The 12,013-nt window shown below is 35.0% G+C and overlaps 1 protein-coding gene across 1 annotated transcript; it reads right to left on the bottom strand.

Moving 5' to 3' along the window:
* Window positions 1-1,001: 1,001 nt before the first annotated feature.
* LOC111388807 (F-box protein PP2-B15-like) lies at window positions 1,002-2,291 on the bottom strand. The gene is made up of 3 exons (XM_023013619.1): window positions 1,967-2,291; window positions 1,755-1,873; window positions 1,002-1,525 (listed from the first exon to the last, which is right to left on the bottom strand). Exons 1-3 carry the CDS (start codon window positions 2,228-2,230, stop codon window positions 1,051-1,053), a joined length of 858 nt encoding a protein of 285 aa, XP_022869387.1. The 5' UTR covers window positions 2,231-2,291; the 3' UTR covers window positions 1,002-1,050.
* Window positions 2,292-12,013: the final 9,722 nt, after the last annotated feature.

Consider the following 12,013-nt stretch of genomic DNA (forward strand, 5'->3'; position numbering starts at 1 on the left):
GGGGATAAGAGAGTGGGTTAGCTTCAATGATTGAATTTTGGAAGATTAAATGCTGTTTTGTGTTTTGTATTAGTAATATAGAAATGAAAGTTATATAGACCGAATCTGTATATATTAACTTTAAAAATTATACATGACTTTCAAAATATCATATATCTTTTTTAAGAAAGGTAATGTTAGTAAAAGAAATAATTTTAATAAAAATTAATAGTAAAAGAAAAGGAAAAAAATTACGCATTCACACAACAAGACAAAATCATTCGAGAGCCGATGAAGCCATCAATATTTCTTATTTGAGGCCTCCCAGGGCAAATATGTCCGATCGACCACACATTAATTAGAGAATTTGGCAAGCGATTGGTAACTTACCATCTTCAAATGAGTCTAACTATTTAGGCATGTTCAATTAATAAACGTATAATAATAAGACACTTAAAACAGACATGACACGTACAAGTGAAATCTTACCTAGTATCATTGCTCGTTTCATGTTCATACCACTCTAAGGTCGGACGAAACATGCACTATAAACGTTTTCGTACTTTAGACAAAATTCTAAATGTACGTTCTCTCTTAATACTATCAAATATTGTCAAATTCACTTGATCAAATAAATCAAATCCTTACTATTTTAACTTCAATGACTATGACAAGATTTCCACTTTTTTGTTTTTCTCTCTTTCAAAGAGAAGTCTTAAACAACTGTTTCAAGACCCAACTAAACTTTGTAAGCAACTGTATATTTCTAAAGAATATTAAGAATAAGGTATTATGTAAACAGTAAGACAACATTTTATTAGTAAGCTATATCAAACATGCCTTTTAAATACTATATATATGTAGATTTAAAAATAATGAGTAAATTATTTACAAATTGTGAACAAAATCTTGTTATTTTTAGTTACTGATACTCGATATTTTATTTACTCGCTACTAAATTGGTTTATTAATCATAATCGATGATTTCACCTGCTCGCAATGAACTCCATTTCAAATAGAAATAAATAGAAAAGGGGGAAAAAATCAATCTGAATTTAAATGTTTCTTGAACTAGAATTTAGGTCTAAGCTCAATGCCTTCAACAATAAGGCCCCCTTTGAGGTGCTCACCTTTGACCTCTTTTAAACTCATTTTCACCTCCCTGTCTTTGCCATCACAATAAAATTCACCTAATTCAACTTCTAACCATCCATCTTTTCGTTCATGAAGAAAACATTCTTCTACTTCACAAACTTTCGATCTTGACCGTAATCTTGATCTATCAATTTTGTGTCGTATATTAATAATGTGTTCACATTCCTGTTTGTTCCGCTTGTTATGTCTTAGATAAATATTTCTTCTCGATCTGTAATTGCCAACTTCAATTGAAACTTCTGATGGTAAGGAATCTAATCCGAAAGCCCGACCCGCAAGATTAACTATAAGGTATGCTCCATAAATTGTATCCGGTGATAGCGTCCGAGTATTAATTGTACCCTGTATCTCAAGCCAACAAACCATTATAAGCTCCACTCCTTCCAAAAATCTGTTGCAACGAAAATGAAGTTGTCTTAAATTTATAGTTGACAATATAAAACTATTTCGTTAATCCAAAAAAGTCAACTGTCGGAAAACGCGAGAAGATAGAATATCAAAATTTGGAATTTGATCAATTCGATCAAGCACTCGTCATCTATTTTTGTTAGTCCAAAAAAATCAATCAAAAATAAAACATTAAAATGTTTGTCAACTTAATGAAATCAATAAATAGAAACCTCGATTGAAGAAGGCGTTTCCAGCACCAGTAAAGAGGGTAGTTTGCCCAAGCAATTGACAATTCCCTTGCACTCAACATGTAGCATTTCTTATTTGTAAATTTATCAATTGCAAATGTCTGCATTAATTGCATTAAATATTGATATTATTAACTATATGGTGACATTTCAAACAAAATAATGAATAGACATTGTGACCACGTGATTTGTACCTTGTTGCCCCCATCAATGAGAAGAGGAGTAGAAAGCTGGAAAAACAAATCTCTTTTCGAAGAAAACTTCACCGGAGAAACCAACTTTGAAATAATATCGAGATAATCATGAGGTAAGAATTTATCCCACAAGAGATCTGATTCGACGGAATTACAAAATGTAGTCGATGCAAGCATGAATCGGCATGCATCACGAGGAGACGTGAACCCGATAACGTGGGATAGACAATCTTCCGGCAAGTCGTCGAGTTGTTTCACAACCATGGCTTTAAGAAAAGCTTGTGCCGCTAGAGATGGAAGAAATTTCTATGCTTGTTTTGTTTAGAAAATTGAAGTGTTGTGGCTTTTATGGAGGGGATAATGTGATGGAGTTACGTTATGTGACAACATGACTTTGACATATGAGGACATCCTTAATCATAAACAACTGGGATATTATCAGGTGCAACGCGTAGTTGAATGGTCAAAAACGTTCGAAACTAACCAATCATATATTTAAATAGACTCTCCATACTTTTAATATTTACCAGTTATTGAAAAATGACTTTTTATCTCATAGTTTATCAAATTAATGTAAATTAATTGTGATTAAAGAGTTGATGGGTTATTAGAAAATGATTTTTCATCTAATACTTATAAAGTGAATGTTAATTAACGGAATTTTTTATTGATCATGTTTTACTTTCAATGGAATCATTTAGGAATGCAATATTCTTTTAATATGTAATATTATGTTCAAAAAAAATTAATTGTATATATAATTTTATTATTTTTATAAATTCTATATATTAATATTAATTGACTTAATAGTCTATGCCATTTCATGTTAATTATATATGTAGTATTGTTATAATTTTTTTATATAAGTTTTTATTAATCATATAATGATAATTAGTAATAATAGTGTTTAGTGTATATTAATTGAGTTAATTTTAAAAAATGAGCAATATTAATTTTAATAATAATTGAATTTTGTTTAAATAAATTTAATTTTAAGGGTATTATTGACAATAAACATAAAAACGTAAAATTAAAAATATAAGGATGAATGAGGGTATATTGGATCTAGAACTAAATATGTAAGGTTAAAATTGTTAATCAAAAGTTTCTCCTCAATCTTCACTTTTAATATATTGTAAATATGTTTGAAATATATTCCAAATCTTGATTAATAACGAACAATAAAATAAATACAATTAAGACTACTTAAAAAAGCTACAAAATCAAGACACGCCAAGTATAAGAAGATTTTAATCTTAGTAGCTAATTATGGTAAGAATTTATATTGAAAAATTTGGCAATTATCTTTTTTTAAAATTAGACAACCTATATTGATATAGAATGGAAGCCCTACCCAATTTTTTGTAAAGTAGTTCTTAGTCTGAATTTTGGTGATTTTTTTTCCCCTACCTAAAATGTCGTCGGGCTGGATTGTCGACACCTATATTGTCTGCCCAAATTGGGAATCGGAAGCTCGGCAATGTCGAACTTAATTTGAAAACTTTAAATGTGATTGATTTTCTCGTATCGATTTTCCCACGAAAGTTGGATTTTTAATTGTTCACTATTAGCAAGGTCAAGAACCAACCTAATTGGTTCATCTCGATGTGATTCTAAATAATTTAAAGGGTCGATTTTAAAACTAAAGAATCTTATGTACAGCCTAATAGAAATGGAAAATATGTTAATTATAAATTTAGATTTTTGAAATTAGAAATGAATTTTTACTTTCCAACAAGGCTGTCGCTATGTTCCGTTGCAATTGATATACTAAATTAAAATTAACTACTTCAATATATTGACATATTTACGATGGCTATTTACATTTTACTAAATAATGCAAAAACGTTTATATAACAATTATTTATCACGGAATATTTACAATGACATGTTATTGTCGTCTAAAGATTCCAGTACTGATTATGAAAATTGATACAACTAAACCGAGTATGAACAAAAACATGAATAATAAATGTTGACCTCAGAAAATGTTGCCAACAGATGTTGGATCCACCCACGCACATGTAAGCGAAAGTCCAACACACTAAGACACGTGGACGGTCTAAAACGGATAGATCAAGGGCGTGGGAGTAGCTTAACGGCGCAGGACAAGAACGATCGGAATCCGGCGGGATGTTCGTAGATCGATTGTGCAATAATTACCAATCGATGTTTGTAAATGTGTATCTAAATATGTATGAACTCGTGTGTGTTGCAAGATAATAAGAAAGAGAGAGTTGGGTAAAGTATGATTTCTTGTATTGATTCTTGCATTAGCCTTTCTATGGGGTACATTTGGGGAGTATTTATAGTGTCACAAATTAGATCGTGACCTTTGGTTTGGGGTATTGGTGACCTCATTCGGTTAATTTACATATTAAATTGTAAGCATCAACCGCACCTAACCTTCTATACATTTATTGATTGGAAGAGCCGTCTTTACTAGTGACAAGATTTAATATTTATACTCATGACAAACGTTCTATCAATTATTCAAGTAAGATCTTTGTACAGAGAATCTCTTGGAAAAAGTGTCTATGGAAGATGCTGTTTTGTGATTCGTAGGCTGCTACCTCGGCTATAGATCTTCGGCCAACAGGGTCTTGCCCACCTTCAAAGGGCCTCGGCGTATGGGTTTCAAAAGCTCCTCAAGAGGCAATGATAGATGGGCCTTGGTTTTGTGCCTCTGCTATACAAATCACCTCGACTTTAGTGCTACGTGGTTCGACATTTGTTGGCTGTGGGCCTCGGTGGGTTGCCCGAGTGTGCAAACACGTAACAATGGTCCCTCAACTCCAAGTATAGTCATTTATATAATGCGAAGATTTTGATAAAGTAAAGCCAATCAATTAAGTTGAAAGAAATTTTTGTACCCCAAATAATAAACTATTTATTCGCTTACGAATTTCAATTGGATCGAAAATTTTACAGAAACTCATCAATAACTTATTACTATAAAAACAACCTCAAATGAACACTACTATAAAATTATTTTAAGGGGAATTATAAAAAATGTCACTTTTTTGTGAAAATGCATAAAAAATTTGCATGTGCACATAATTTTATAAAAAAATGTCACTTTTTGTGGGAAATGTCCAACTTACTCTTCATGTCCCTCTTTTTAGGAGCATTTAATGTTAATTTTTCAATCCAATTAATGTTATGATTTGATTAATTAAAATTATATATTATAATCATTGGATATATGTATATTCTATTATATAATATGAATTTACTTTAAAAAAAAAGATAAAAGAAGGGGGAAAAAACCTATTTTAACATCAAACAAATATCTTCTTCAACAGACCCTCATTTCATTCATCTTCTTCATTCTTTAATCAAGAAGACATTACTATTTGATTCATCATCTATTTTGAGAGGTTAGTTATTACGAATTGTTTATATTTTATCGAATAGCTTACCCTTTTTTAAATATTAAAAACAACATGATTATCAAAGTGAAGAATACTTTTGAAACTCTTATTAATTATGATACTCTTGATTTTTGAAATATTTTTGAAGGGAAGAGATACAAAAAATAAATCCCAAAAAGATTTAAGCAAATGTTAACTATTACATTCCATATTTAATGAAGCATTTAGTCATTTATTTTTGGAAAAAAGTTGTGATGGTGTAGTTGTTGTTGTTTAGAATTGATTATAACCATTAATGTTTCCAACAAGTACCAAACACGTCTGAAACTTCTCGAGAGTTTCGATAGTTGAACTGTCGAACTCGATATTTAGAAACGTCGAGATAAATAATTTAACTCGTTGGATTCAACCATTCATTTTACTTTTTGTCATTGAATGGATTTAAATATTAAAAAAAGTCACTTTCATGCTATTAAATGTCGACACATTGATTGTGTAGAGTTCTTACCGTTATAATATCAACTTTTCAGGTATTAATAATCATTTGAGATCCATCATGCGCATGGACGAAAATTTGTTTATGTGGATGATGAATGGAAGTGGAGAGTGGATAAAACCACTTTCGTTTTAGTTCCGACGAGTATTACCTATGCACTCGTTGTGGTAGAGTTAACCATAACTGGACCACGTGTTCCAACCACAATTTAACACAACTAATATAAATAGGCTTGATGTCTATAAGTAGTTAAAATTGTATTTTGAATATTTTCCCGATAGCGTTGTACATTCTAAAATTATATTATTATTTCAGATATTAGTCGTGTTTAAGTTTACAAGCAAAATAATTATATAGACAAAAATTGCATACCATTCGACAGAAGGATTCTGTTAGGTCTAAAGGTGTAATTGGCGATTCTGTGGACAAAAGAACTAAATTGTAAATTTGTAAAAGTTGGTGACTCAATTGTACAATGTTATAAAAGTCTGGGATTTAGGGTGCAATTTAGCAAAGTTGTGTGGTGGGGACTAGGGTTTGAGCGTTTTGTTCAAATCAAGGTTGCGGCGCTGGAAGTTCGCTAACTATTCACCCTGTCGCCGCTCGAGTGAGAAAAGCAGAATGGACGTCGCTCGCTCGCCGCTCGCTTTTCGCTCAAGTGAAGTCTTGTCGCTCGCTTTTCGCTCGAGCGACGGTGTTATATGAAAAGTAGGATTTTGGCTTTTTGGAAAATTTGACACGGCCTAGGACTCGTAATTGCCCCCAACTATAAATACAAAGGCTGTGATCGTGAAAGGGAGGTTGCTTCATTGTGCTTTCATATTAGAACACATTCATATCATTGTGAAGAGATCCAAGAACACAACCAACTGGAGAATTCATCAATCTTATTCTTGTGATCCAGCAACCAATATTTTGGGGAAAAACAATAAGTTTGTGAAGACAAAACACCGGTACTTCTTCATTTGTTGAGGAAGAGACTCTCTCAAAGGGGGATTGAGGGAGGTGGACGACAAGCGCAGGAACTGGACAAGAACAGGAGGTTCTTGGAATTTCACTTGGTGATACAATTAGCTAAAGACCAGAAGGCTGTAATGGACAGTAGATTGGGCTACAGGAGGTAGATCAGAAAGCCAGTAGTATCTGCGGCAATAGATCGTGGGACTAGAATAATGGGTTTAACTGGGTACGGAGTTTGGCAGAACTTGTACTGGCTGAATTGGTATAGTGAAACTTACTGGCTTGGTCCCGGAGTTTTACCCATGTTGGGGTTTCTCCGTCATCATATCGTGAGTTGTGTTTTACATTGTTTTATTTACTTTACGCAAACCGGCAGTTCAACATAGGAATTAACTGGATTGTATGTTTAATCACCTAGACAATTAATTAAAGTAACGTGTTGCTTTGATTAATCAATTTCGCAATGAGGTCGAATAATAAATTGATTGGAACGTAAATTTGGTAAATCTAAAACTTGAATTTGATGTAACATAACGTTTTCCGTGAATTTCCAAGTGGTATCAGAGCATAAGTGCGAATCCTGACCTTACATTAGTCTAGATGAGTATGTCGTTGAATGTGCCACCCCACTTTGATGGGAATAATTATGCGTATTGGAAAGTGAGAATGAGGGCATTTTTGAAATCCTTGGATGAGCGTGTCTGGTAGATTGTAGTGAACGGTTGGTCAGTCCCTAGTACCAAAATAGATGGTGTAGTAACTCCCACCCCGGTAGAAAACTGGTCTAGAACTCAATTGGATAGATGGTGTAGTAACTCCCACCCCGGTAGAAAACTGGTCTAGAACTCAATTGGATAGTTGTAATTTAAATAGCAAAGCCCTCCATGCCCTATTTATGGCAGTTTCCCCCGAGGAGTTTAGGAGAGTGTCCATTTGTGAGATAGCAAAGGAAGTTTTGGACATTTTAGAAACCACACATGAGGGAACTCAGGTAGTTAAGAATTCTAAGTTGCAGATGTTAGCCACTAGGTTTGAAGAGATTAGAATGCGAGAGGATGAGATGTTTGATATATTCTATGCAAGTTTAAATGACATAGTCAATTCGTCCTTCAACCTAGGTGAGAAAATCCCTGAGTCTAAGATAGTGAGAAAGATTCTTAGATCCTTATCTGAGCGTTTTAGGCGTAAAGTCACGACAATTGAGAAGAGTAAGGACATAGACACTATCAAGGTGGATGAGTTAGTTGGATCCCTCCAGACCTATGAATTGACCTTAGACAAACCCGCTAAAGAAAAATCCATAGCCTTGAAAACCGCTAGGAATATTTGGATGGATTTTTTTATTTTGATTTACCCAATGATGAGGAGATGGCCTACCTAACTAAAAAATTTCAAAAAATGTTTAAGAATAAGAAGAAGCCTCAAGAGAGACAAAGAGGTGGCCCGAGTGAATCTAGAAAAGAATTCAAATTTGTGAGATGCCATAACTGTCGTGGTTTCGGTCGCGTGAGGAATGAGTGCCCTAGTGCTTAGAGATTTGAAGAGAATGCTATGAATACTACTCTCACTGATGACGAGTCTAGCTCGGACAATCAGAGTGAGAAATCCACCCGTGAGGAGAGTGAAAAATATGTGGCCTTCGTTGCTAGGGGTAAAAGTGGATCCGAACAGGGGAGTGATAGGGAAGAGGACTTAGATAGTAGTGAAGAATCTGGTGATGAGAGTGGAAGTGAGCAAGATCTAGAAACAGCCTATGATAGGATGTATGAGGAAAGCCTCAAGATCTTAGCCACTAACCAGACAATGAGCAAGAAAGTGAAGGAGCTTAGACTCGAGAAGGAACAGTTAGAGTCCGGGTTAGTGATTTCACCAGTAAGAATGAGATGTCCTCTAGGAGAGTAAGTGAGCTGACCATTGTGAATGAGACCTTAGCTATTCGGGTTAAACACCTTGAGAGTGAGCTAGAGTTGTCTAGGTCTCAGTTACTTGCCTTTTCTAATAGTTTTGAAAAGCTAGATAATATTCTGGGTATAGGCAAGCCGACCGGTGATAGGGGAGGTCTAAGTTTTGATCTGAATGTTGCTAGTACATCTCAGACCACCTTTGTTCGTGCTATTGACCAGCCAAACATTGTTACTAACCACATACCAAATTGTGGGGTCTTTAGGACGTAGGTCTACCAGACATCGTAGGACCCGTCGGCCTAGGAGTAGAAAACAAAGTAAGCATATCATAGGTCCTAGGTTTGTCCCTACATATTTTCATTGTGGGAAGTTAGGTCACATCCGCCCTTGATGTCATCAGTATCTGAACAATAGGAAAGACTTGAGCCTAAAAAAGAACAAAAATCAGGTGTCTGTTGGTCAGATTGGATTCCTTGCTGATCAAGTGAATCAGTTGACTCAATTGGTGACACAGCTATCTGGAAACAATCCCTGTTCTAGACAAATTTGGGTGAAGAAAAACGATCTCCCAAATTTGATTAGAGATCGCGGTGCTCTTAAAGGAAAGAGCGCTTATATACCTACTTGATTAGGTATTTTTGAAGCATGCTTGGCTCTTCATTGACATATAGTTGTTGCATGCATCACATGTATATTGTTTGTTTTTTATTTTGTTGTTTTTCGTGCATGTGCATTTTTACCTACGAGTTTTGGCGCATGCATGTTTATTTTTGTCATTGTGTGCTTGACTTTATTATATTTTGTGTGTGGAGCATTCATTTTAGGAAAAACGAAAAGCACAAAAACATTGAAAAGTTGAAAAAGACAAAAATAGTTGGTTATGGAAATTTCTACAACATGACACATGACTTAGAGCTTGCATGTTGTATCTTGTAGGAGCTAAAATTGATAAGTTGTAGAATAATTTCCATTTCTTGGTTAGGTCTAGTTGGATTAATATGTATAAGTGTCTTCATGGACCATCTGCACTGCACACACTATGAATTTGTTAGTGGGACGCTACCGTATGTGTGAGATTTGGGATGACTGTCACATATTGATGGGGTAACTTTGACCATGAACTGACCAATTTTTGTAGACCTTAACCCAAAAATTTCCCCTAATTTTAAATGCTCATATCTTAATGTTCCTCTTCGGGGCCTATTTGATTCGAGCAATTAAGCCGGCGGGGTCTCTTAAAACCTGGTACCTATGGTCAATTGACTTGGGTTAACTGGCCTAAAGCTCGCTATAGGAGTCATCTTATTATCCTAATGAAGAAGAACCTGCACTTAAGATGAAAAAACAATGAGATTGAAAAATATGAAAATTGAAAAATTACAAAGACTCATAGTAAGGGGGAGATAAATAAAAATAATAAGTATAGGTCCTACTACACGTTACATGGTTTGACTTTCATTAGTAGGAGAGTATACTTATTAGCAGTGATTGGCATGTCCCTTCTCACAAAAATAAGGTTTGGAGTCCTGATTGCATTGGATTAGTGACATTTTAAACACATAAGTCACTTATATTTTTATTACTCCATTCTGGACTGAATTAAATATGTGGAAAGGTATACTATTTGTTGATTTTACTTTTGCATGCTATCAACTGCATTTTTGATGATTATGTGTTATTGCTCGACTTGGTCTTAATGTGATTCCCTTCAACATTTGTGACAAAAAGGGGAAGAGAAATGTGTAACTGAGGGGAGAAAATGTTGATTGAGCATACACATAGGAGAGCAACTGCATTTGCATGCACATGATTTCTTTGATTGTTATTACTTGCATTGCATTGCTATGTCTAGGGGTCGTTGGGGAGAGACATAGATACACTTACCTACTGTATAAAACACATGAAAGCTTGTAGTATGGGAGAGTGTCGCATTGCATTCCATATCACATCCATAAAGCAACTGCATATGCATGCACATGATTTCTTTGATTGTCATTACTTGTATTGCATTGCTATGTCTCGGGTCGTTGGGAAGAGATATAGATACATTTATTTACTGCATAAAATCATGAAAGCTTGCAGTAAGGGAGAGCGTTGTATTGCATTCCATATCACATCCATCTGTTTGAGTTTTGATGTTTAGTGGTGTTGGTGTCTTGGTTGGTGTTTTGATTGGCATCAATATCACATCTCAAACTGTTATGTTGATTTGTGATTAAGAGCTTTAATTAATTTTTATATTTCCTATATCAAGTGCTTTTACATTGGGTATATGAGTTTGTGAATTTTAGGAAATAGGTACACGAAGGAATACAAGACTCAGAGATTGGGTTTACTGGGTAGTTTAGTTTTTTGTTGTCAAGTCCTGACTTATTTTTTATTGTCCTGACTTCATTTGTAGAGTTTTGTCACAGAATGCCAAAGGGGGAGTTTGCTAGGTCTAAAGGTGTAATTGGCGATTCTGTGGACAAAAGGACTAAATTATAAAATTGTAAAAGTCAGTGACTCAATTGTACAATGTTATAAAAGTCAGGTACTTAGGGTGCAATTTAGAAAAGTTGTGTGGTAGGGACTAGGGTTTGAGTGTTTGGTTCAAATCAAAGTCGCGGCGCCGGAAGTTCCCTAGCTATTCGCCCTGCCGTCGCTCGAGCGAGAAAAGCAGAATGGACGTCACTCGCTCGCCACTCGCTTTTCGCTCGAGCGAAGTCCCGTCACTCGCTCTCCGCTTGCTTTTTGCTCGAGCGACGGTGTTATATGAAAAGTCAGATTTTGGCTTTTTGGAAAGTTTGACACGGCCTAGGACTCCTAATTGCCCCCAACTATAAATGCAAAGGCCGTGAACGTGAAAGGGAGGTTGCTTCATTGTGCTTTCATATTAGAACACATTCATATCATTGTGAAGATATCCAAGAACACAACCAACTGGAGAATTCATCAATCTTATTCTTGTGATCCGGCCACCAATATTTTGGGGAAAAATATTAAGTTTGTGAAGATAAAACACCGGTACTTCTTCATCTGTTGAGGAAGGGACTCTCTCAAAGAGGGATTGAGAAAGGTGGACGACAAGCGCAGGAACTGGATAAGAACAGGAGGTTCTTGGAATTCCACTTAGTGATACAATCAGCTAAAGAACAGGAGGCTGTAATGGACAACAGATTGGGCTGCAAGAGGTAGATTGGGAAGCTAGCAGGAGACTAGTGATATCTACGGTAATAGATCGTGAGACTGGAACATCGGGTCTGACTGGGTACAAAGTTTGGCAGAACTTGTACTGGCTGAATTGGTATAGTGGAACTTACTGTCTTGGTCC

The sequence above is a fragment of the Olea europaea genome, unplaced genomic scaffold, assembly GCF_002742605.1.
Source record: "Olea europaea var. sylvestris unplaced genomic scaffold, O_europaea_v1 scaffold529, whole genome shotgun sequence".
Lineage (NCBI taxonomy): Eukaryota > Viridiplantae > Streptophyta > Magnoliopsida > Lamiales > Oleaceae > Olea > Olea europaea.